At 42.9% G+C, this 19,164-nt stretch overlaps 1 protein-coding gene across 2 annotated transcripts in view; it reads left to right on the top strand.

Moving 5' to 3' along the window:
- Positions 1-19,164, top strand: part of WASHC1 (WASH complex subunit 1) — a 40,270-nt gene that overhangs the window by 138 nt on the left and 20,968 nt on the right. The window contains exons 1-2 of one of the 2 annotated variants that reach the window (XM_090144921.1): positions 10-943; positions 11,657-11,810. In XM_090144921.1, the coding sequence (XP_090001047.1) occupies positions 916-943; positions 11,657-11,810 (182 nt within the window). In that variant the 5' untranslated portion in view covers positions 10-915. Of the gene's footprint in view, positions 1-9; positions 944-11,656; positions 11,811-19,164 lie in introns of those variants that run through there. The other variant, XM_031589848.2, reaches the window with a different exon arrangement.

The following is a 19,164-nucleotide window of genomic DNA, read 5'->3' as shown; positions in this document are numbered from 1 at the left end:
GGTTCGTGTTAGCGTCTCTCCCCACACACGGGTTGAGCGTGTCCGAAGTGCCGGATTCGGCGCATTGCCGCGCGGTGCTGCCCTTTTAACGGCCGGGCTCGCAGAGCTGGCGCGGGGCACCCGGGAGGACCGAGCTGAGTCTCGGGGATGTGCGCAGAGGCGAGTGGGTAACGTCGTTCCCCTCTGTTGTGCTCGGGGGTTGCTCCGTCACCCCACAAGAGAGATCTGGTCCAGAGATGAGAGCTCCGATTTGTCTGAATGGATCCTTGTTACGTGCAGGGATCACGCTTTTTCTGGGATTTAGGTTGGACTTAACTGCAAAGAGTCAGAGCTTGTAAAAGTTTCCTGCTTCTGCCTCTCGCCTGTGGGGACAGGGAGCTGGGTGCTGTGGCCAGAAGGCTGGCATGAAAAAGAGAGAAAAGTGTCTGAGACTGGCTGGAAGGCTGCAGGGTGTGGGTTAAGTCATTTTTATTCAAAAAGTGGCTAATACATCGTAGCGGAGTTGTGGGGTTTCTGCCTTATTCTGAGTACGAGATGGATGCAATCCAGGAGACTCCTGGAACCTGTTGAAGATAACTTCATGGTCTGAGTATTGGCCATACCAGCTAGAGGTGAAGTGTTACTGGACCCTGTGCTCACCAGTGCAGAGGAGCTCATCTAAGAGGTTAAGGCTGAAGGCATTCTGGGCTACAGCAACTGTGATCCTGAGGAACACGGACCTGACAAAGAGTGGAGTCAGGACCCTGCACTTCAGGATAGCAAGCCTCAGGCTGTTTATTGGATGGGATCCTCCAGTAAACTCTAAGAACAAAGGAACAGAACAGAGTTGGCAGTGTGCTAAGATACCTTTTTGAGTGCTCAGGAGCCCTCTGTTCTCCAGCAGAAGAAATCAAGCGAATTAGGCAGGAAACTGTCATGGCTGAGAAAGGATGTGCTCATCAAGGTGAGGGAAAAGAAGGAAAAATATAAGCAGTGGAAGCAGAGATGAGTGGATTGGGTGTAGTATAAGGATGCTGTCTGGATATGTGGAGATGGGATCAGGAAAGCCAAGGTGCAGATGAAATTAAACTTACAGATGTAAAAAATAACAAGAAAGGATTCTTTAGATATGTTGTTCATAAGAGGCAGGCAAAGGAGAGTGTATTCTTCCTGATAAATAGCTTCCATCGAGAAGGCAGACGTATTTAATGAGTTCTTTGCCTCTGTCTTCACTGCCAGGCTTCCTACATCTCTAATGTCCCCGAATCTTTAGGCAGGAATTGGAAAAGCAGAATCCCTCCCACTGGAAGGGTAGAGCATGTCTGAGACTACCTCATGAGACTAAATGTGTACAAATCTATAAGGCCAGGTGACATGCATCCCGGGATTCTGAAGGATCTGGTTGGTGTAGTTGCCAAATGACTCTCCATTATGTTTGAAAAATCATGGCTGTCAGGTGAGGTCCCTGCTGACTGATAAAAGGGAAACATCACTCCCGTTTTAAGAAAGGAAAGAAGGGGTCAACAGGCTTGGTGAGTGTCATGTCTGTGTTTGGGAAGATCATAGAACAGATCATCTGGGAAGCTAGATTAAGGCATATGCAAGATGAGGAGGTGATCCATGGCAGCTAGCGTGGCTTTACCAAAGGCAGATCGTGCCTGACCAATCTGGTGGCCTTCTGTGGTGGAGTGATGACTTTGGTGGACAGAAGAAGGGAGACTGATGTCATCTACCTGGACTTGTGCAAGGCCTATGATGTGGTCCCACACCACATCTTTATTGCTTAGTTAACAGTTCTATGTCTGGGTGGAGGCCAGTCTCAAGGGGAGTCTGTCTTGGGACTAGTATTTATTAACACCTTTACCAGTGACATAGGTGATGGGATCCTGTGCACTCTCAGCACGTTTGTAGATGACACCAAGCTGAGTGATACAGTCGACATAATAGAAGGAAGAGATGCCAACCAGAGGTATTTGGACAGAGAACCTTGTGAGTTTCTACAAATCTACGTGCAAGGTGATGCAGTTGGGTCAGGGCAATCCCAGATATGTCTACAGACTGGGAGAAGAGCTCATTGAGAGCAGCTTGTGGAGAAGGACTTGGGGGTTCTGGTGGATGAAAAGCTGGGCACAAACCAGCAGTGTGTGCATGCAGCCTGGAAGGCCAACATTATCCAGAACTGCATCAACAGAGAGGGAGCCAGTAGGGCCAGGGAGGTGATTGTCAAGGAGGAATGGTTTTAAACTAAAAGATGGAAGATTAAGATTAGATGTCAGTGGAAAATTTTCACTTAGAGAGTGATGAGGCACTGGAACAGGTTGCCCAGAGAAGCTTTGGTTGCCCCATTGCTGGAGGCACTCAGGGCTGGGCTGGATGGGACATGGGCAGCCTGAGCTTGTGGGTGGCAGCCCTGCCCATGGCAGGGAGGTTGCAGCTCAATGATCTTTTAGATCCTTTTCAACCTAAGCCATTCTAGGATTACTGTACACCATTAACTAGTTCAAAGAATCCCGCAGATGATACATATAATCTGTAGTCATCCATCAGAGCATCAGCACAGTACACTATCTAGAGGACTGCCAAATCATTTTAAATATGTATTGCCTTTAAGTTGCTCAAGGGCAGCGTTCCCCACTCACAACCTTGTAGCTGTGGTGGTGTAGTTATTGGTTGTATAAAACTACGTTGTTACTGCTTGCAAGTGAACCCAAACATCGTTGTGACAAATGCATTTACTATATTAATTTGTTCAAAATAAAGGAATTAGCCAACAGTAAAAAGACCACAGGGCTGTTAGATGTAGCAGTGCATATGAAGAAAGGCTGCTGATGGATGTGGTGAACATTGTGAATCCACATCTAGCACTGATGAGCACTTTCTGGTATTTATTTTAGTACAGAACAGAAGCCGTGTTGTGCTGAGGTTTTCCCCCTCAATTTTTGTGCTTTGGTTTCAAAGCTGAGTGTTTGTAGGGCACCTAGGTTTTCTCAGAGGCTTTGCCCCATCCCTAGGGGAGAGTAGGCTGGTTCTTGACTTCTGCAGCCTAGCTTCCAGTGAAGCGTATGGGATGGTGCATTTTGTGTAATTAAGTCAAATGTCAGCTGGCTGAAGATGACCTATTTGTCCCATTTAGGTTGTGCAGTGGGCATTTCTGGCAATGTTCTACAGACCACACTGACCTTTCCTACATTACAAGGTAGAAGCTGAAAGTGTCACTATTTCTTGCCTGTCCACTGAAATTGAGAGACTTCCTTGAGTAGAGAAAGGAAGTGGAGCGGGTAGTGCTGCTCCTGCCAGGAGCAAGGGCTGGAAGCAAACTGACTTTGGCATGTCTTTGTAGAGACTTTGTGCATTTTGGTTGTCCTGGGAATCACAGGTGCTCCGGTCAACTCTCCCCAGACTTCTTCTAGGAAGGTTGGCTGGAGGCTGACAAGCTCACGTGATACTTAATTAAGTCTGTCTCTTCTGAGTAGCAAGCTGGGATGTAAGGGCTGCCCAGAATGCCTTTTTGTTACTGAAATGCTTTGGTTAGGGAGGAACAGCCACGCCTCCAGAGCCCTCAGGCGGAAAAATGCCTGCAGCTCTCCCAGGGCAGCACAGGCTGTTCTTGTCGTCTGTCCTTCTTCCATCACTTTGGATATTCAAACTGAGTTTTTAATCTTCATTCTTTCAGATAAAAAGCGGTGTTCTTTTCTCTCGATTCTGGAGTTCACTGGAAGGGTAACGGAGCAGATAATTGCTGGGAATTGCTGTGCAGTCAGGCTTCTAGGTTTGGTAGTACCTTTGGTAGGTTTGTAGTCACTACATGATGGGCCACATGAGTAGTGAAAGAGCATGGTAGGAATTGAGGGTTGGGGAGAATTAGTACTGAGATAAGCCTGAAAGCAATGCATTTTTTTTGTTTTTTAAGATTAAAGATACTGTGCAGAGGAAGAGGAGGATTATGTCTGAAATTACGATATTTCCTGTGACTGTGCATGAAGAGAATCATTTGTATCACTCACAAATCAATTTCTGCAGCGACTCAGATCTGCTTGGACCCCTTCACAAAAATAGTCCATCCAGCAGCTTGCTTAGTGGGTTATTGATTCTTCAGGTGTCTCTCATTTGAGCCAGCTTTTTGTCAACTCCAGTCACCCAGGACACTTCGGGAAAGTGTATGGTTGTTGGATTATGAACTTGTTACAGTGGTCTGATAGTAAAGGAAGGCAGTCTCTCTTTTTTCTGAACCAAACTTTCAGCTGGAACCTCTGCAGCAGCCCTTGAGCTGGCCTGCTGGTGGAATGCTCCAGCATTTAAGAGAACTTACAGCGAGGAAATGGACCTCAAAGGCACAGCCTGTAGCAGTTGTGTTGTTTTGGCATACGAAAAACAAAGTGCCTCCTTTTAGGAAATTGAATGAACAATGCGTCAGAATGCTTGGGCTAGGATTAGCTTGGTTTAAATGTCTGTACTGTAGTTGGATCTAAGCTAGTTACTTAGTATTGTTTTGTTAAGGGAGAGAAGAAGGGTGGGGCAGGTAATTAGAGCATGGTGCTTTTGGTCAATTTTAGATGTCTGCCTTAGCATAAGATCAATTATTTGTTGGAGTACCTGATTGACTCCATTAATGATGAAAGCCAAGGGTGTTGAGCAGAGTGCCTTGTCTGATTAACAATAGCTATCAACGTCTGTCCATCAAAATGATATTCGTGTATCCAGCTGAAGGAAACTGTTTTCAGCCTCAGTTTAGAGGCTAAGACTTTCCCAGCGAGATGACACAGCTCTGTCCTTGTGGCAGTGAGGGCCACTGCCTGTGCTTCTCAAAGCAGAGCTCTGTGTTACAAGGAAAAGTCACTGTGAAGACAATAATGGCTCATAGGCTATTGTAGCCTGTGGAGCTCAGAGAACTGAAGCGCAGCTCTGAATTCTTTAAGTGTCTGCTGTTCAGTTTCTGTTTACAAAATAGTCTCATGTCTGTCTTCTGGAGAGCTAATATCACTTGATTTTATGTGATTTGACTTTAAATGTCAAGTATTGTGCCATTTGCCTGGGAGTTGCCATATGCTATTGTAAAGCTGGACTCAAAGATCTTAAATCTCGACTCTTATTCTTCATACTAAGTGGAATAGGGCAGAGTAGCATGTGGAAAAACAACAAATTTAAGTGTGCTGGAGCAGTTTTTAGGGAAGAGGGAGAGAATTTGAATTTGAGAATGATCACGCAGTGTGCTAGTGGATTTGTTCAGGCACATGCTTATTTGAGCCAAGAGCTAATGCTGCCGGTGGGAAACCAAATCCTTCAGTCTGTGTGCATTATTTACCGATCAGTAGTGTCTGTACCTTAATGTCACCTTGCTCCTAGATTTCATCTGTCTTGAGTAGCTGCAATAGTTATTATTTCTTTCAAATCAAAGTATCTGAGCCAAAGGTATTAACAGGCTCTTGAGAAAGGCTACCTTAAGTGCAGAGCTCATGCTTCCCCCAGTAAATTTTTGTCAGGCCAGTACTTTTCTTTTGGTAGCTCTGAGTGCTCAGGAAGGATCATGTACAGCTGAGATTGTCTTTTAATCCAGAAAGACCAGAGTAGGACAAAAACAGAAGTAGCCAATGATACTGTAGGTCTTTGACCATGTCTTATGGTGCAACATGATGTTTGCATGGTGCCTGGGTGTGCACGGCACCATGCATGTGCCAACTGCCAGTAGGTCCTCACCATGTGGAAATGGACAACTGTGTTACATCACTGTGCCTGGTGGTTAGCAGTGGCTTTGTTAACCTGAGTGGCACAAAAAACTTTTCCCCCAGCTGCTGCTGGGACTGATGAGGTGAGATCACTTTGCTCCTGTCATTTCCTAGCAGGATACTGGCCCACAAAGCCAGTCTGAAAGTGTGAGGTGGTTGATCCTGAGTAAGTATCTCGCTTTATAACACTGGAGCACAGAACTGAACACGGCTTTTACAGCTGCAGCTGGGTTAGCTTTGTGGTACAGATCTGGCCTTTATGTTTTCTGCTCCTTTGAGAGACAGTGATAGCATCCAAAGCTGTTCAGTTTCCAGCCTGTCTCTGTGGCTGAGGAGCTCCAATTCACTGATTGAGAGTAGGCAGAGTGGGAACAGCTGGAACTGAGAGCTTCTTTGGTCCAGAAGTGGTACTAGGAATAAAATCCTGACAGGCACCAAGCCCTGCCACGATGGAGAAACCCTACTCTTCATAGCTTTGTCAAAATAGCTACTAGAGGTCTTGAGAGTCAAAACAGTCATGTCTACAATGGAGTTTTGAGGATGCTACTACAAGAAATGTCGAGTAACATGAGCACCCTGGTGGAGTACAGCCTGCTACGGGGCCTAATTATGGTCTTATTAATGCTTTCTTTCATCACTGCCTTCCAGCCTTCAGATGGTGATTAGACCTATTTATAGGGGCAGACTTCCTTAATATTCAGCACAGTGCACCTCTCACCAATCAAATCAGTACCATCTGCATCTTTGATTGCTGCTTAATAACACTGTAGAACATGTTTAATTAAAAAATATAAATAGACTTTTCATCCTCTTAACAAAGTGCTTCTCTCTTCCTCCCTCCTCCCTGCCCCCCCCCCCCAAAAAACAAGCTTAGCACAGGGGCTGTGATGAAACTCTCACCTCATGGAAACACAAACCAAGTTACAGATATTACTTTCTTCTATTAAAGGAGACAGAGCAGTGTGATAAGCTGTACCCCAGACTTGTCTTTGTTCCATCTTCTGGGTGTTAACCTTAACCTACAGTGCATTTATGCCTTGGTCTGTTCCCAGTATGGAACCATCCTGCTGGTGGTGGTGGGGTGGAGGATCTTTATTGCACATTGCAGACTTTATTGCACATTTCTTGTCTCTGTGTCCTTGCAGGTAGTCACTGATCTTTTGTTGGAGACCTACAAAGGAGAGGCAGAGGGCTAGAGAGAGTTTGTCACTTTTTCTTGGGGCTGTTACTGCATGTGGAAATTAAAAGCTGTTACTTGGTGCTACCTTTCCAGTACAGAGATAGAAGCAGCAGTGCAGCAATTTCTGAAACAGCTCTTGTATCTTTGAAGAACACATACTGATATTTTTTTTTCAAAGTATTTAAGTGCTGTTCTTCCCCTGACCCCTTCTTATCCCTTGGAGCATGTTAAGAAAGCAAGTATTGTTGGTGGCTTGCTTTTATTCTCCTTTATTTTTGCAGCTAAGTACATGTCTGGTAAGTGCTTGTACATATAGCAGTTTCTGCCTGTGCTGAGGGAAGGCAAATTATTAATCTGTGTGTTTGTTTGTGTTCCCTTATAGAATTAAGGTTTTATAAGGTTGTGAAGTTTTTTTGTTTGCAGATAATCATCTCAGTGATCTCCTCCATGGAGCTTTATCTTGAAGGAGTTTTCCTTCTCTTACAGACTCTGTTTGCTCTGTAACGAGTTCTCCTGGGCTTAGCCTCTGTATAAGGAGTTTCATTCTTGGGCTCAGAGGGAGCAAAGTAGGAGGAGTATTTCTCTACTTCGAGTGATCAGTTGTATGCTTTCTTCCATGGCTTCAGAGAGCTGCAAGTCTAATCTGTAGCCATTGGATATTTATTAGACTTGGCTGTGGTGGTTGAGCAGTCTGACTGGTTGCAGTTACCTGGAAAACCTGGAATGCTCAGCTTGTATGTATCCTGGTGCAAGTTTTTTGGGAAGGTAAGATAGTCTGTGAGAGACTGATGTTGCCTTTCCCACTGCTGCTGTTTCCATCAGCTTTTCTTAGTGCGTGTGTTGAAGCTGAGAAGGGACTGGCTTTGTGCATAGAGGATAGTCAGCAGTCCTGACAGCCTTTATCCCAGCTTACTCGAGGTTAAAGGCACAGCTTCAGGCAGCAGTGCAAATGTGAACAATCACTAACTCAAGCCAGAACTTCCAAATCGGATATCGCACACGTAAGCAGGAGGTACGGTGAGAAAACAATCATTCTCTCATTCTTTGCAGCTTAATAAGGCAAATGTAGTTATTATATAACACAAGAATGCATTTTTCTTGATCTTGAAAGTTGACATAGAAAAAATAATTGAATAAAAACTGGCTGGAGCCCCCAGATGCTTCAGTTCTTCTCCAGAGCCTCTTTGATCACAAAAAACAAGAGCCTCCGTGCTGCTTGCTCTGCCTTGTGTGGCCCACAGGTGGTCATACCACTAATGATGAAATCTCCTGGGTGATCTGACATGTGCTTTTCTGAATCATACTTGCCTTGGGGTTTTATATGCCCATTTCTCACTGTAACGTCAGAGCATTTCTTGTTGGCCTGCCTTCAGAATTCCAGGATGCAGTGCTTTCTGCTGACATATGCTAGCTCCTCTTTAAAAATCTGGAGTGATACTGAAACCAGTTTATTGCTTCACTGGAAGGCACTTCTAGGTGAAAGATGTGAAGAGTTTATTTGTATCTTTGGTGTGTGTTAGGTGAAGGCTTGTTGTCTGTTGGGCAGGATGGAAAAGCTGAGATATTTCTCATCAGCTGCACTTTGGTTTTTTGTAATGCTTGATTGTGATAACGGAGTATGGTTAGGGAGATTGGCTGCTTCTTTTTTGCTACACTGATGGCTGAGATCAAGGAGGAATCAGTCTTGCTGAGTGACGTTTGGTCTTTCCTTCCCTTCCTGCCTTCGGTTGGCAATACTTTGAATCTTTCCCATTAAAATCTTCCTTGTACCTGGAGGCCCCTTCTGTTGGAGGAAGCAGTCCTGCTGTTATTCTAAGCACACAGTCAGGCCTTTACTCAGAGTGCTTGTAAAACTGGCTTGCTTTCCCAGTTGGTTTGCTCACAAAAAGTAATAACAGCTGTAGCAAGGGATTTTGCCCTTCTGGTCATTTAGAAAGCTGTTGCTGTTTTTGCTCCTTCTTGCTTTAAACTTGTTATTTGTTACCTTGCGCAGAAAGAATCATCTCTTGTATCTGACAGCAGTTCCTACAGAATCTGCCGCATCTCTCCAGTCTGCTGGATTTTTTTTAGAAAAGGTGAGAATCGGGAGCTCATGTGAGAGGCTGTGTCAAGAGCCTGTGAAGCTGAAGTTTACTGATTGCCAAAATATAAGAACACAAGCAGGAACACCTTGGGCTTTTCCTACTTTGCTCCACCAGCATGTGTTTGTTTTTTGCAAGGCAGCACCGGAACCTGAAGGGCAATCTGTAGCTTCTGAGTGCAAGGAGAGGAACAGCTTGGTAGTGGCTGGGGAAGCGCTGCTTCCGAGCATGGGCTTCTGTCCATCAGCTGCTGGATGGAGTGTGGCTTTAAAAAGGTCACCAAAAGAATTTGGATTGGTGAGAATCTGGGAAATGATATTGGGACTGCATAAACTCATCTGGCTCCAGAGGTGAGAAGCTTACCCTTGTTATCCTCTGGGGCAGGATTACATGGTAATGGTTTTGATAAGCAAGTTTAACAAGTTCCTTTCTTGCCCCGCTTCCCACTCTGTCTCATGGCTGGGCAATTACAGCTGTTTCTCTGGCTCCAGTAAATTGGGTCATTGAACTGATCCGAGTTTAAAATAGGCATCGCGAAACTCAGCAGTATCGATGCAACGAATGAGTTGTGACCAGTGACAGGCAGGATCATAAACTTGTTTTGCTGCTGAAGCTGAAGTATGTTGTAGCTGCACGCTCACCGTGCTCGCCTGTCGCTTTGTTCCACTCGGTCACTCTGGTCAGAGATCCGAAAGCAAAAGGATTCAAGCTCGGTTATGGTCAGCAAATGAAAAAACGCCATCTGAGAATTAGCTGCCTTCCTTCTCAGATTAACTTGTATGCTTTGCAAGTCAAAATAATAATTTCCTGTCTGCTGAATAGGCAGTCACGAAGTCTAATCAGTGTGCAAACATTGCTGCTAAAGAGGGTGGATTCAGAGCTTGCTGCCAGTGATGCATGAAGTGAAACAGAATGGGCCCGGGCTTCCTGCAGCAGCGCCAAGCCTTCTGATGGCTGGGCTTGATTTTGCAAATTTGTTGTCTATGGAAAGGCTCTCCTTGGTTTCCTACTTCTTTTTCACTTCGTTTAAAAAAGAAAAAAAGAAAAAGACATACCACATTTAGAGATGGTATTTCCTAGCTGATACAGTAGGATCAAAAAGGACGAATTCAGAGCGGGTACTGCAGGATTGGCTGCAGGCTCATCTAATCTGATAGCCTTGCCTTTTGTGCAGCAAGGCAGGGAAATTAAAGCGTGTGTGAAGATCCCTGTAATTTTCACCTGCTCAACTGCTGGTTGATGCTGCAGCTGTCTCTTCAGGCCCTTGTTTTCTGAATTCCTCCGACCTCGCTTGTGTTTCTGCGTTTCTCAACCTGCTCTGAATGCCCTCCTTTGGGAAGGGGGAGAGCCTTCCTCTGTCATTAATGAGGGTGCAGCATCCATGATGCTGTTTGCACACCGCAGTGCTCCCTGGAGCAGCTCCTGGTAACCTCCAAGTGTCACAGGAGAATGTGTTCATCCTGAGACAGATCTGTCCATTCCTGATATCTCACACTGCCATTCTGCTTTTGTTTGTTTCCATTTGGCTGAGTGAATATTTGCTTGTGCTGATGTACAGCACCCTGCATGATGAAAACTCATAGTGAGCAGCAGTATGTAGACTGTGGGTTTGTTATAGTCTGAGTGAGCAAGACACATACAGACAACATATCTGAAAGGATTTGCTTAGGCCTAATAGCAGAGCTTTAGAAAAATGTGTGGACACTCGCCTCTGTTAGATCAGACTGTCCAAGCAGTTTGTATTTGTGAATTTACAATTTCTAATATGATTAGAGAAACAAATTTTGACACTCTCCTCTATGTCCCAGGAACTTTTTGTTGTTTTTGTGAACCAAAGCATGGGAGGCAGACCGAGGGAGCATTGGAGGAAGAGACATGAGCACAGCTGGCAGCGTGGAAACATGGATGGCTCATAGCCTTGTCCTAGCTCTGTTGCAGTGCAATGCTCTTGGCTTGGCTGTATGTAGGAGCATGCATAGCACTGCAGTGCATGTGTTGAAGACAACTGAAACATTTCCGTGACTGTTTAGACCTTATATGTGAAAGGATCCTGAAATAAGGAGCCTTTTTTCAAGATAGTTACTGAAGAACAATTCAGTCACCAGAAGTAATGAGCTGCTCCTGGGAGTCTCAGAATGGAAGAAGTCTCATTAACCTACTTGGAGCAAGGGCATGTGTGTACATGCATGCCCTGTTGTTTTTTTAGCTGCTGTTCTTGGAAGGGAGCAGTGGTTGGGTTTCTTGGAGCAGAAATGGAAAATGAAATACTGTGTTTTGCTAATAGAGTTGCATGACCTGAAATATATCCATCTGGAATATGAGAATGGGAGGAGAGGACAGGGTGATTTCTGACAAATCTTCATCACCAGCCTGAACTGATTTTGCTCCAAAGCGTGGCCTTTGTTTTCAGCATAATATTGAACAGAGAATTGTTAATGATATGCTAAAAATAAAATTGTTGTTCCTAAGATTATTCAGGCAAGCAATAGGCTCCCACCTTTACTGTAGCTACACTGAGTTTTTAAAAAAATCAATCCATCAACCTTAAAATGTGCCTTCCTCATCAGCTCATTGATGACCTTGCAAACACTTTCCTAAAATAGTTGGGTGGGCAGAAGGTGAAGTCTCTAAGTAAAAGCTGTGATACAACAGAAGAGTGTTTACTGTAATGCTGTTTTTGCTCTTTCCTTTAGGCACAATGACTACAGTAGCCCAGAAGCACTTTCTGGAAGGGCAGACATATTCCGTCCCCCTGATCCAACCAGACTTGCGCAGAGAAGAGGCTGTTCAGCAGGTGGCAGATGCACTTCAGTACCTGCAAAAGGTGTCAGGTGATATTTTCAACAGGTATGGTTCTTTCATGTAGGGGCTGGGGGGGCTAGCATTCAGCACTTGAAAATGGACTTCTATGATAAGGCCAGTGCAGTGAAAATGCATTGCGTTGGCAAGCAATGGAATTTCAAAAAAGGTCCAAATGCACTTCAATAAAAGGTTATTGGATTCAGGTACTGTCAAAGTTAGGCATAATCGAATGTCTCATGTTTGCAAGAGGTTGTTTGTTATTAGTTTCTAATTCAGTTGCAGATTCCCACAAATTGCATTGCTACTTCAGCTATGGGTATCTTTGATTCTTTCTTGCTTGTGTTTTAAATGAAAGACTTTCTATTTTGGAGTATTTTGAAGATGTGTCTATCTGAGTTACTGTACTTGGAGCAGTAGAGTAGAAAATGTCTCTTTGTTCTGATCTCTGGACTTGCAAACTGTTCTTGAGCTACTTTTGAACTTCTGTTTTTGTATATTGTTATGAGAGTAGAGTGCATTAGTGCCCGTTCTTCTTATCATGATCTCATAATCTATCTAAACTGGTGTCTTCAGCAATTCAACGCAGACCTGCCACTTCTTGCACGCAGTCATTTTTAGGTTGATAGATCTGTAAGACTATTTACATAGCAGATCAGAAAGATTCTTGGGTTTTCTTGCAAATTATAGTTTATCTAGTGTCTTCTTCATCTGAAGCCATCTTTGATATCTCAGTGCCTTGAGACAGCATGTCATCTCATTGATATAGAAACCAGAAGATCAATACTTGTCTTCTCAGAAGCTGAGAGGCAAGAACACTTGTTTTGGTTTCAGTGGGGCCCATCACTGCCTAGTATGATTTATTATGCTGTGAGTAGGAATATGATGTTCTTTCTTTTGAGTTGTTTCTTTGTTTGATTGCTTTTTTAAGGACAGATTGAAGTCCTTCAGTTTTTGATAGCAATACTTTGAAAAACAGCCTCTGAGGACAGGGTACTCATGAAGGTTGAGCTCAGGTCACTGAGGTAAATAAAGGCTTTTCTTTGGAAGAATCTTCAGACAGGGGCTGAAGGGCTCCTGGACAAGGCTGTGTGTAGGCTGGACTTAATTGAACACAAGGCCTCATACTTTTGTGTGCTTCTCAGTATGGGAACTCATGACAAGGATGGGAAAAGACTTTACAGCATTGGCAGTGCTGTCCTTCTCTGTGGGTCAAATAAAGCTATTGATAATACAGAAGTGTTTCTTCCTTCTCTTCCAAACCCTCCCTCCCTGTTCCCTTTTTTTTTTTTTTTTTTTTAAGCTCACTGCTTTGCAACACAGTGCCCTGTAATTTCCCTAGGGAGGCAAGCCTCTTGTTTTGTATGCAAGTCACTTCTGAGTCCTGAGCAGTGACTTCGATGCTGTTCCCTCGTTCTTCAGTGCACTCATGACTTTTAATTACCAATTTTTTTCCAACAGCAAAGAAGGCTTCATTGGGCTTTTTGTTTGCTTTGCCTTTCCTCTGAGGTCTTACCTCTCTGATATAATTAATAATGATTTAGTAATTACGCAGGCATCTGATTAAAAGTTCCAAGACCTTGGTTGTTCCATGCTAATCAAGGGGCAAAGCTTTCAAGGTGAGAACTTTGCCTTTTAGTGAAGAGTGACCATTTTTCTTCCCTATCCTGAGATAAGGCAGCTCTATCTTCCATTTCCAGGAAGGAGCTGCCTTATCTGGGGAAGTTGGCTGCTCTGATTTGCAAAATGCTTGCAATGTTGACAGAGAGGAAACTTGTTTGTTCTGGCAGTCTCAGCTGAGAGTGTCAAACTCATTACTTCAGCATCAGAACATCTGCATCTTTGTAGTACTGTTTTGTAGAAACTGTTGGGTTGGTAGTGTGCTTCTGAGAGTGGCAAACCAGTCTGTAATTTGTGGAAGGTGAGGTGAAAGAATCTTCTTTAATTTCTGTGGAAATAGGAATCTTTCCACACACAATTATTTTATCCATGTTAGTTCATCACAGTTTCCGCTTTGAGTTGTTGCTGACATGGTAGATGGGTATGAATTTTTCAAGTGAAAATGTCCATCAAGGGCATTTGTGCAAGGAAGGTGAACTTATCCTCTCTTCATTTGGTGAACGACTGAGGGCAGCTATGGTACTGTTGTGGTTGTAGGAAAACTATTCTGGGAAATCACCATGAGAAATTTCTACCAAGCTGTTATCTCTCAAAATGCTTTCAGACAAACTGACTTGCTGTTAGATTTAGTTGTGGCGAGTTATGTGGTGAATGGGGTACTTGGGAAAGTTCATTATTTTGTAGAGTTTAATGAATGTACAGGTGCAAAAAGTTGGGTCAATTATAGCTAAGACCCAGAGATGCACTGGGGATGGCATTGGAAAGCAGATCCAGCAACCCATAGAAATTAAACCTCTGTACCTTGCTGACAGTGCACCTGGGCTGTGAGATGGAATCAATAAGAGGGCAGCATCCCTCTGGGTCATGTTCCTAAACCATGGGAGCAGAGACCCATCCTATGTCCTTTGAGTGGAGAACAGTAAAGTACCACGTTCTGCGTGGGGAAAGCACTGATCCAGGCAGGCTCTTATTTGCCAGGCAGTACAGATTGATGTCTTCTGTCACTGCTGTTAACAGTCTAGTTAGGACTCTTAGGAAGTCCTGTCCACACGGTGCTCACACAATGTGTGAGGAGATTAAGAGGCTGTGTGTACTTTCTGTACTTTCTGGAGTTTGTGTTTTGGAGTAATGGAAGCTCCCACTTTGTATGTGTTAACTGAATTCATGTAATTAATCTGCAGTGGAAATTGCAGAGAGGACCAAACTCATTGCCTGCAGCTACTGAGATTTTTAATACATATAATTACTGCTGAAAAAACATAAATATTCTAACAGATCCAATCTGGCATAATATCTGTATGAGTTTAACTCTTGGACATCTATGGACGGCTGTTGACATAGGTCGCAGTAGGAGGAATGACCAACTTTAACACTCATTTAATCAACGGTATCTCATCTATTTATTTGTTTATTACCAGTGTTTTCTGAGTGAAAGCTTATGTTGGAATCATGTGTTGTGAATTTTTATTCTTTTACAAAAATGTTATTGTGGTAAGTACTTAAAAATAGTAATGGGTTTAAGTTTTCTGAAATGGCCCCTTGGTAAGTCAGGCCTGCCCTTTGGGATTTCTCAGTTTCTGGAGAGAGATTTTGTTGCCAGGAGATGTTAATAACCTCTAATATGTCAGCTCATTATTCAGACCGTACACTTTTGTATAACGGATTTGTGGGAAATTGCCTATCCGAGTTATCTCATTTACTGTGATAGCAGTAGAAAGAAAACAATTACTTGGTGTGGAATGTCATTATCAAGGTTGTGGTCTCCTTTGCCTATAATCAAATCATAAGTTGTGCAGTATGTAAAATGTCTCACGGGCAGCAGAGCCCTAAGGAAAGTTTGGGACAGGAATAACATTGAGATATAGAGAGGGAGTTCTCTGTGAGATGTGTGCCCTGGACAGAGCTTTGACAATGATTGCATGTCAGTCTGGATTGAAATAGAAAACGCAGACAAAACCTTAATTGTGAGGTGCATTTATATGTTCCCCCACTTCTTTTAAATTTATCTGTCATTAATCCGGATCATCAGTAGTGGAAATGAATGACTAAATATCTCTCAAATGAGATTCAAGTGAGAATGTATTTGACTTAGAAGCATTCGATTTGGATTAACTAATGCGTTTCTGAAATGTATGTATTAGTTAAACAGTTATATAAATTTGCAAATCTTCCTACGATCTGTGGTGTCCTTTGCCACACACTGTGTCTTAGAGCTTCAACACCATGTTGCATTTATTCCTCTGCTGGCTTTATGGGTTTGATTTTACCAATAGGAGAGATGTCAAGCAGGCTCCACTGTGTTTACACCAGAAGACAGTCTCTAGCTCTGAGAGTCACTTTTCCTTCAGATACTTTCATAGAGTCAATAATGTTGGAAAAGACTTCTAAGATCATCCTCCAACTGTCAGCCCATCCCCATATACTCAGTGACCACATCCCTCAGTGCCATATCCACATGTTTCTTGAACACCTCTAGGGACGGTGACTCCACCGCCTTCCTGGGCAGCCTGTGCCACTGCAGCACCACTCTTTCTGAGAAGAAATATTTCCTAATATCCAACTTGAATATTTGAAAATGACAAGACCCTTGTAAAAGCAACAAGCCACCCCATTATACTTCGAAGGCTTCCCAGAGGCCATCTGAGAGAAGATGCTAGTCCAGTTTAGTTTCAGACCTGTCTCCTGAAATGCCCTAGATGCAGTTATTCATTGTTATGAAGATAAAGCAAAAATGGTGACGTAAAGGAGTGGGTGAATGGTTTACAGTTATGGGGACATGGAGCTTGGGGAAGACAGAGGAAAGATGCCTGCAGATGTTGATTATTGTTGTAGAGACCTGTCCAATTAATGTGGAATTTTGTAAATGTAGCATGCTGTTTGTAAGAAACTGCTCAGTTGTTTTAGTTCTTGTGTTTTTCTAGAAGCTGAATTTGAAAGCTTATGAAGAGGAGCTTCAGAGATGTTCCAGAGCTATTGGAAAAGTCTTTAAGAGTTGATACATAAGAAGGCCAGTTCAGCATGCCTGGATGGCTGGTGGCAGCCAGCAATAGCAGCCATCTCGTTTGCTCAAGGAGGGGGAAGGGATAGCAAATGTTCTGTAGGAGTTCAGATGAAGACTTTCTGAATGCTGCTAAAATCCCTAAGCTTAAAACTTCATGTGATATGAGACCAGGACTCCATTCAGATACTTTGACAACTCTATGGGGTGACGAGGTGGGGAGCACATTTACAGCTGTCACAGCTTGAAATGAAAATGGAGTAATAGGAATGTTGAGACCGGATGGTATTAAGTCCTTAAAAGATCTTTCCATAAAAAATGAAACAAACATGATGGACAGAATTCTTGCTCATTTCACAAAGTGCTGAAAATCTGTGTCTTTTGGACTTCCAGAGATTAAATGTGTCTTTTGAAGGAGAAGAACAGAATACTAAATTTGACTCTGCAAGGTTCTTTTTATGGCATTGTCATTGAAATGTAGTGATGGTTACTTAAGCCCCTGCTCTAAGTCTAACATCAGCTCTTCCACACCAGTTTCTGTCACTAGCAGTCTGTTTATCTTTGAATCCCATTCCCCCAAAAAGACACTGATCAATCTGTTCTGCTTTAAGAGATTGAAAGGCAAGCTTGAACTGATAAGCTGTAGCCTTCTTTATGCTAACAAAGCCTGCAGCATAGTTTAAAATGAGCAATTTAAAGAAATGATTGAAGTGCTTCACCCTCAATATTCTCCTCCAAGCAGATTTAAACTTGTCACACCTAATAGTAAGTGTGCAAATAGAAGTATGTTTTAATGAATAACTGAGAGGCTCAGTCTAGGCATTAATGCAAAGCATTCTCAAAGCATGAGATGACTTTGCATTAGCTACAGAAAACATTCTTTGGAGAAGAAGGGCTCTTAATGCTTCATTTTATATCTGAAAACAAAATGAAGGAAATTGTGTCCAGGCTGCTGAAGTGGCTGAAAGGAGCACGAAAGGAAGCACAAGTCTTAGCTATAATCTCAGTTACTAAAAATAAAGAGTGGCTTAGGTGCAATCATACTAAACTGATGATATATCAGTTTGCTGTAAGTAGTTTAAAAAAAAAAATGCAAAAGTTTCAAAAGTGTTTTCCCACTCCTGAATTTGGTCTCTAGGATACTTTGAATAAGAAGTCAGGCAATAATTACAAACTTAACATAGCTCTTGAGTGGATTCTCTCTATAATTCTAGGGGCCCTCCCTGGTGGTAGAATATCTAATGGAAAATGAGGCACTTTGATCAAAACAGATGGCATGTGCAGTACAATAGACAAGTGGTAAAGAGAATCAGATAAACATTTAGCCCAATCACATGCAGATTGTATTGGATTTCTGACTCAACTTTTATTGCTTTTGGTTTGTAATGGGTTTTTATATATCTGGAGGCTAAAATGAGTTTACTACCATCTATAGATTCCCTACAACTCAGCTTAACTTCTCTACAATTTTTAAAGAGTTATAATTTTAACATGAGAGTTGCCACATGTAGTAGCTGCCATTGTTTATTCTTCGCTATCTTACAAAACAGGTAAAGCTAATTTCAAAATCATTTACGGAAATAAAAGCTGTGGCAGGAAGACCAAAAGAAGGAAACATTAAATTCATTTGTGAAGGTGGGAAGTAATTATCTTGCTTTCTTTCAACAAATATTTTAAAACACAGTCAATTTGAGGTGAGAGCTGTGACTACGTTGAAGGATGGGTCATTTTGTGTACCTTAACAGCTATAAATTGGCTTAAACTTTTGTGAACTGTCCTGTAACAAAAATATATAGAGGTATAATTTCCTCTTCTCTCAACCATTTTGAGAAGTGGAAACCTAAGAGCTTATAGCTCTCTGTTGTTGATGTTGTTGCTTACTAAACTTTTTCTGGAATGAAAAGGTAGCATGAAGTCCAAACACCATGGAATTGTAGAGATGCTTGTAGAAGCTTATGGAGTTCAGAAATAGTCTGATTTGTTAACGCAGTGAGGTTGTTAATGGCTGGAAATGCTAATATCCTAGAACCTGAGAGTAGCAAATCCAGAAATAATAGTGGTGATATTGTATCCATAGTGCTGTACAGGTATGTGAGAAATAATCTCACACTTACCCCTAAAGCGAAAGGCTTTTATGCATAGGAAGAGACCTAAGAGCCCTTTGAGAAATAAAGGAGACAGGGGTTTGAAATGCTGGTGATCTGTCTATGGTGCTATTCTCTCAGGAATTCAGTGGAGCTGCTCAGAGAGCAGAAATGGTACTGACATCCCAGTGGTACCCTTGACTGACTAACGCAGAGCACTCATGATGGAGTCTCTTAGCGTGCAAATGCTAAGTATGCTTCCCTAATACCTTTCCACAGTTCTTGTGCCCTGAGAACTTCCTCCAGGACTGACCCTAGCATAACTTCTGCTCTTCTGAAACTGCTGTTTGTGCAGACAAGCGAGCTTCCTTTCCTTGAAATGCTCTGGATGGTTGTGGTTTGGAAGGAACTGGATCTATTTCATAGGATATTTAATGACTGAGATTTGTCCAATGATAAGTTATGTCTATAAACTACTAAGGCAAGAAGTTGATGTTAACAGAGATTTGGAAAAGATCTCAGGAACTTTTCCATCCAGAGAGGCATTGTCCGCCTCTACTTGGCTCTTTTGAGGCCCCATCTGCAGTACTGTGTCAAGGCCTGGGGCCCCCAGCATAAGAAAGATGCAGAGCTCTTGGAATGGATCCAGAGTAGGATCACTAAGATGATCAGAGGGCTGGAGCACCTCTCCTGTGAGGAA

The sequence above is a fragment of the Phasianus colchicus genome, chromosome 1 (genome assembly GCF_987193195.1).
Source record: "Phasianus colchicus chromosome 1, bPhaCol1.hap1.1, whole genome shotgun sequence".
Classification (NCBI taxonomy): Eukaryota; Metazoa; Chordata; class Aves; order Galliformes; family Phasianidae; genus Phasianus; species Phasianus colchicus.
This window is presented reverse-complemented; position numbering and strand designations above follow the sequence as displayed.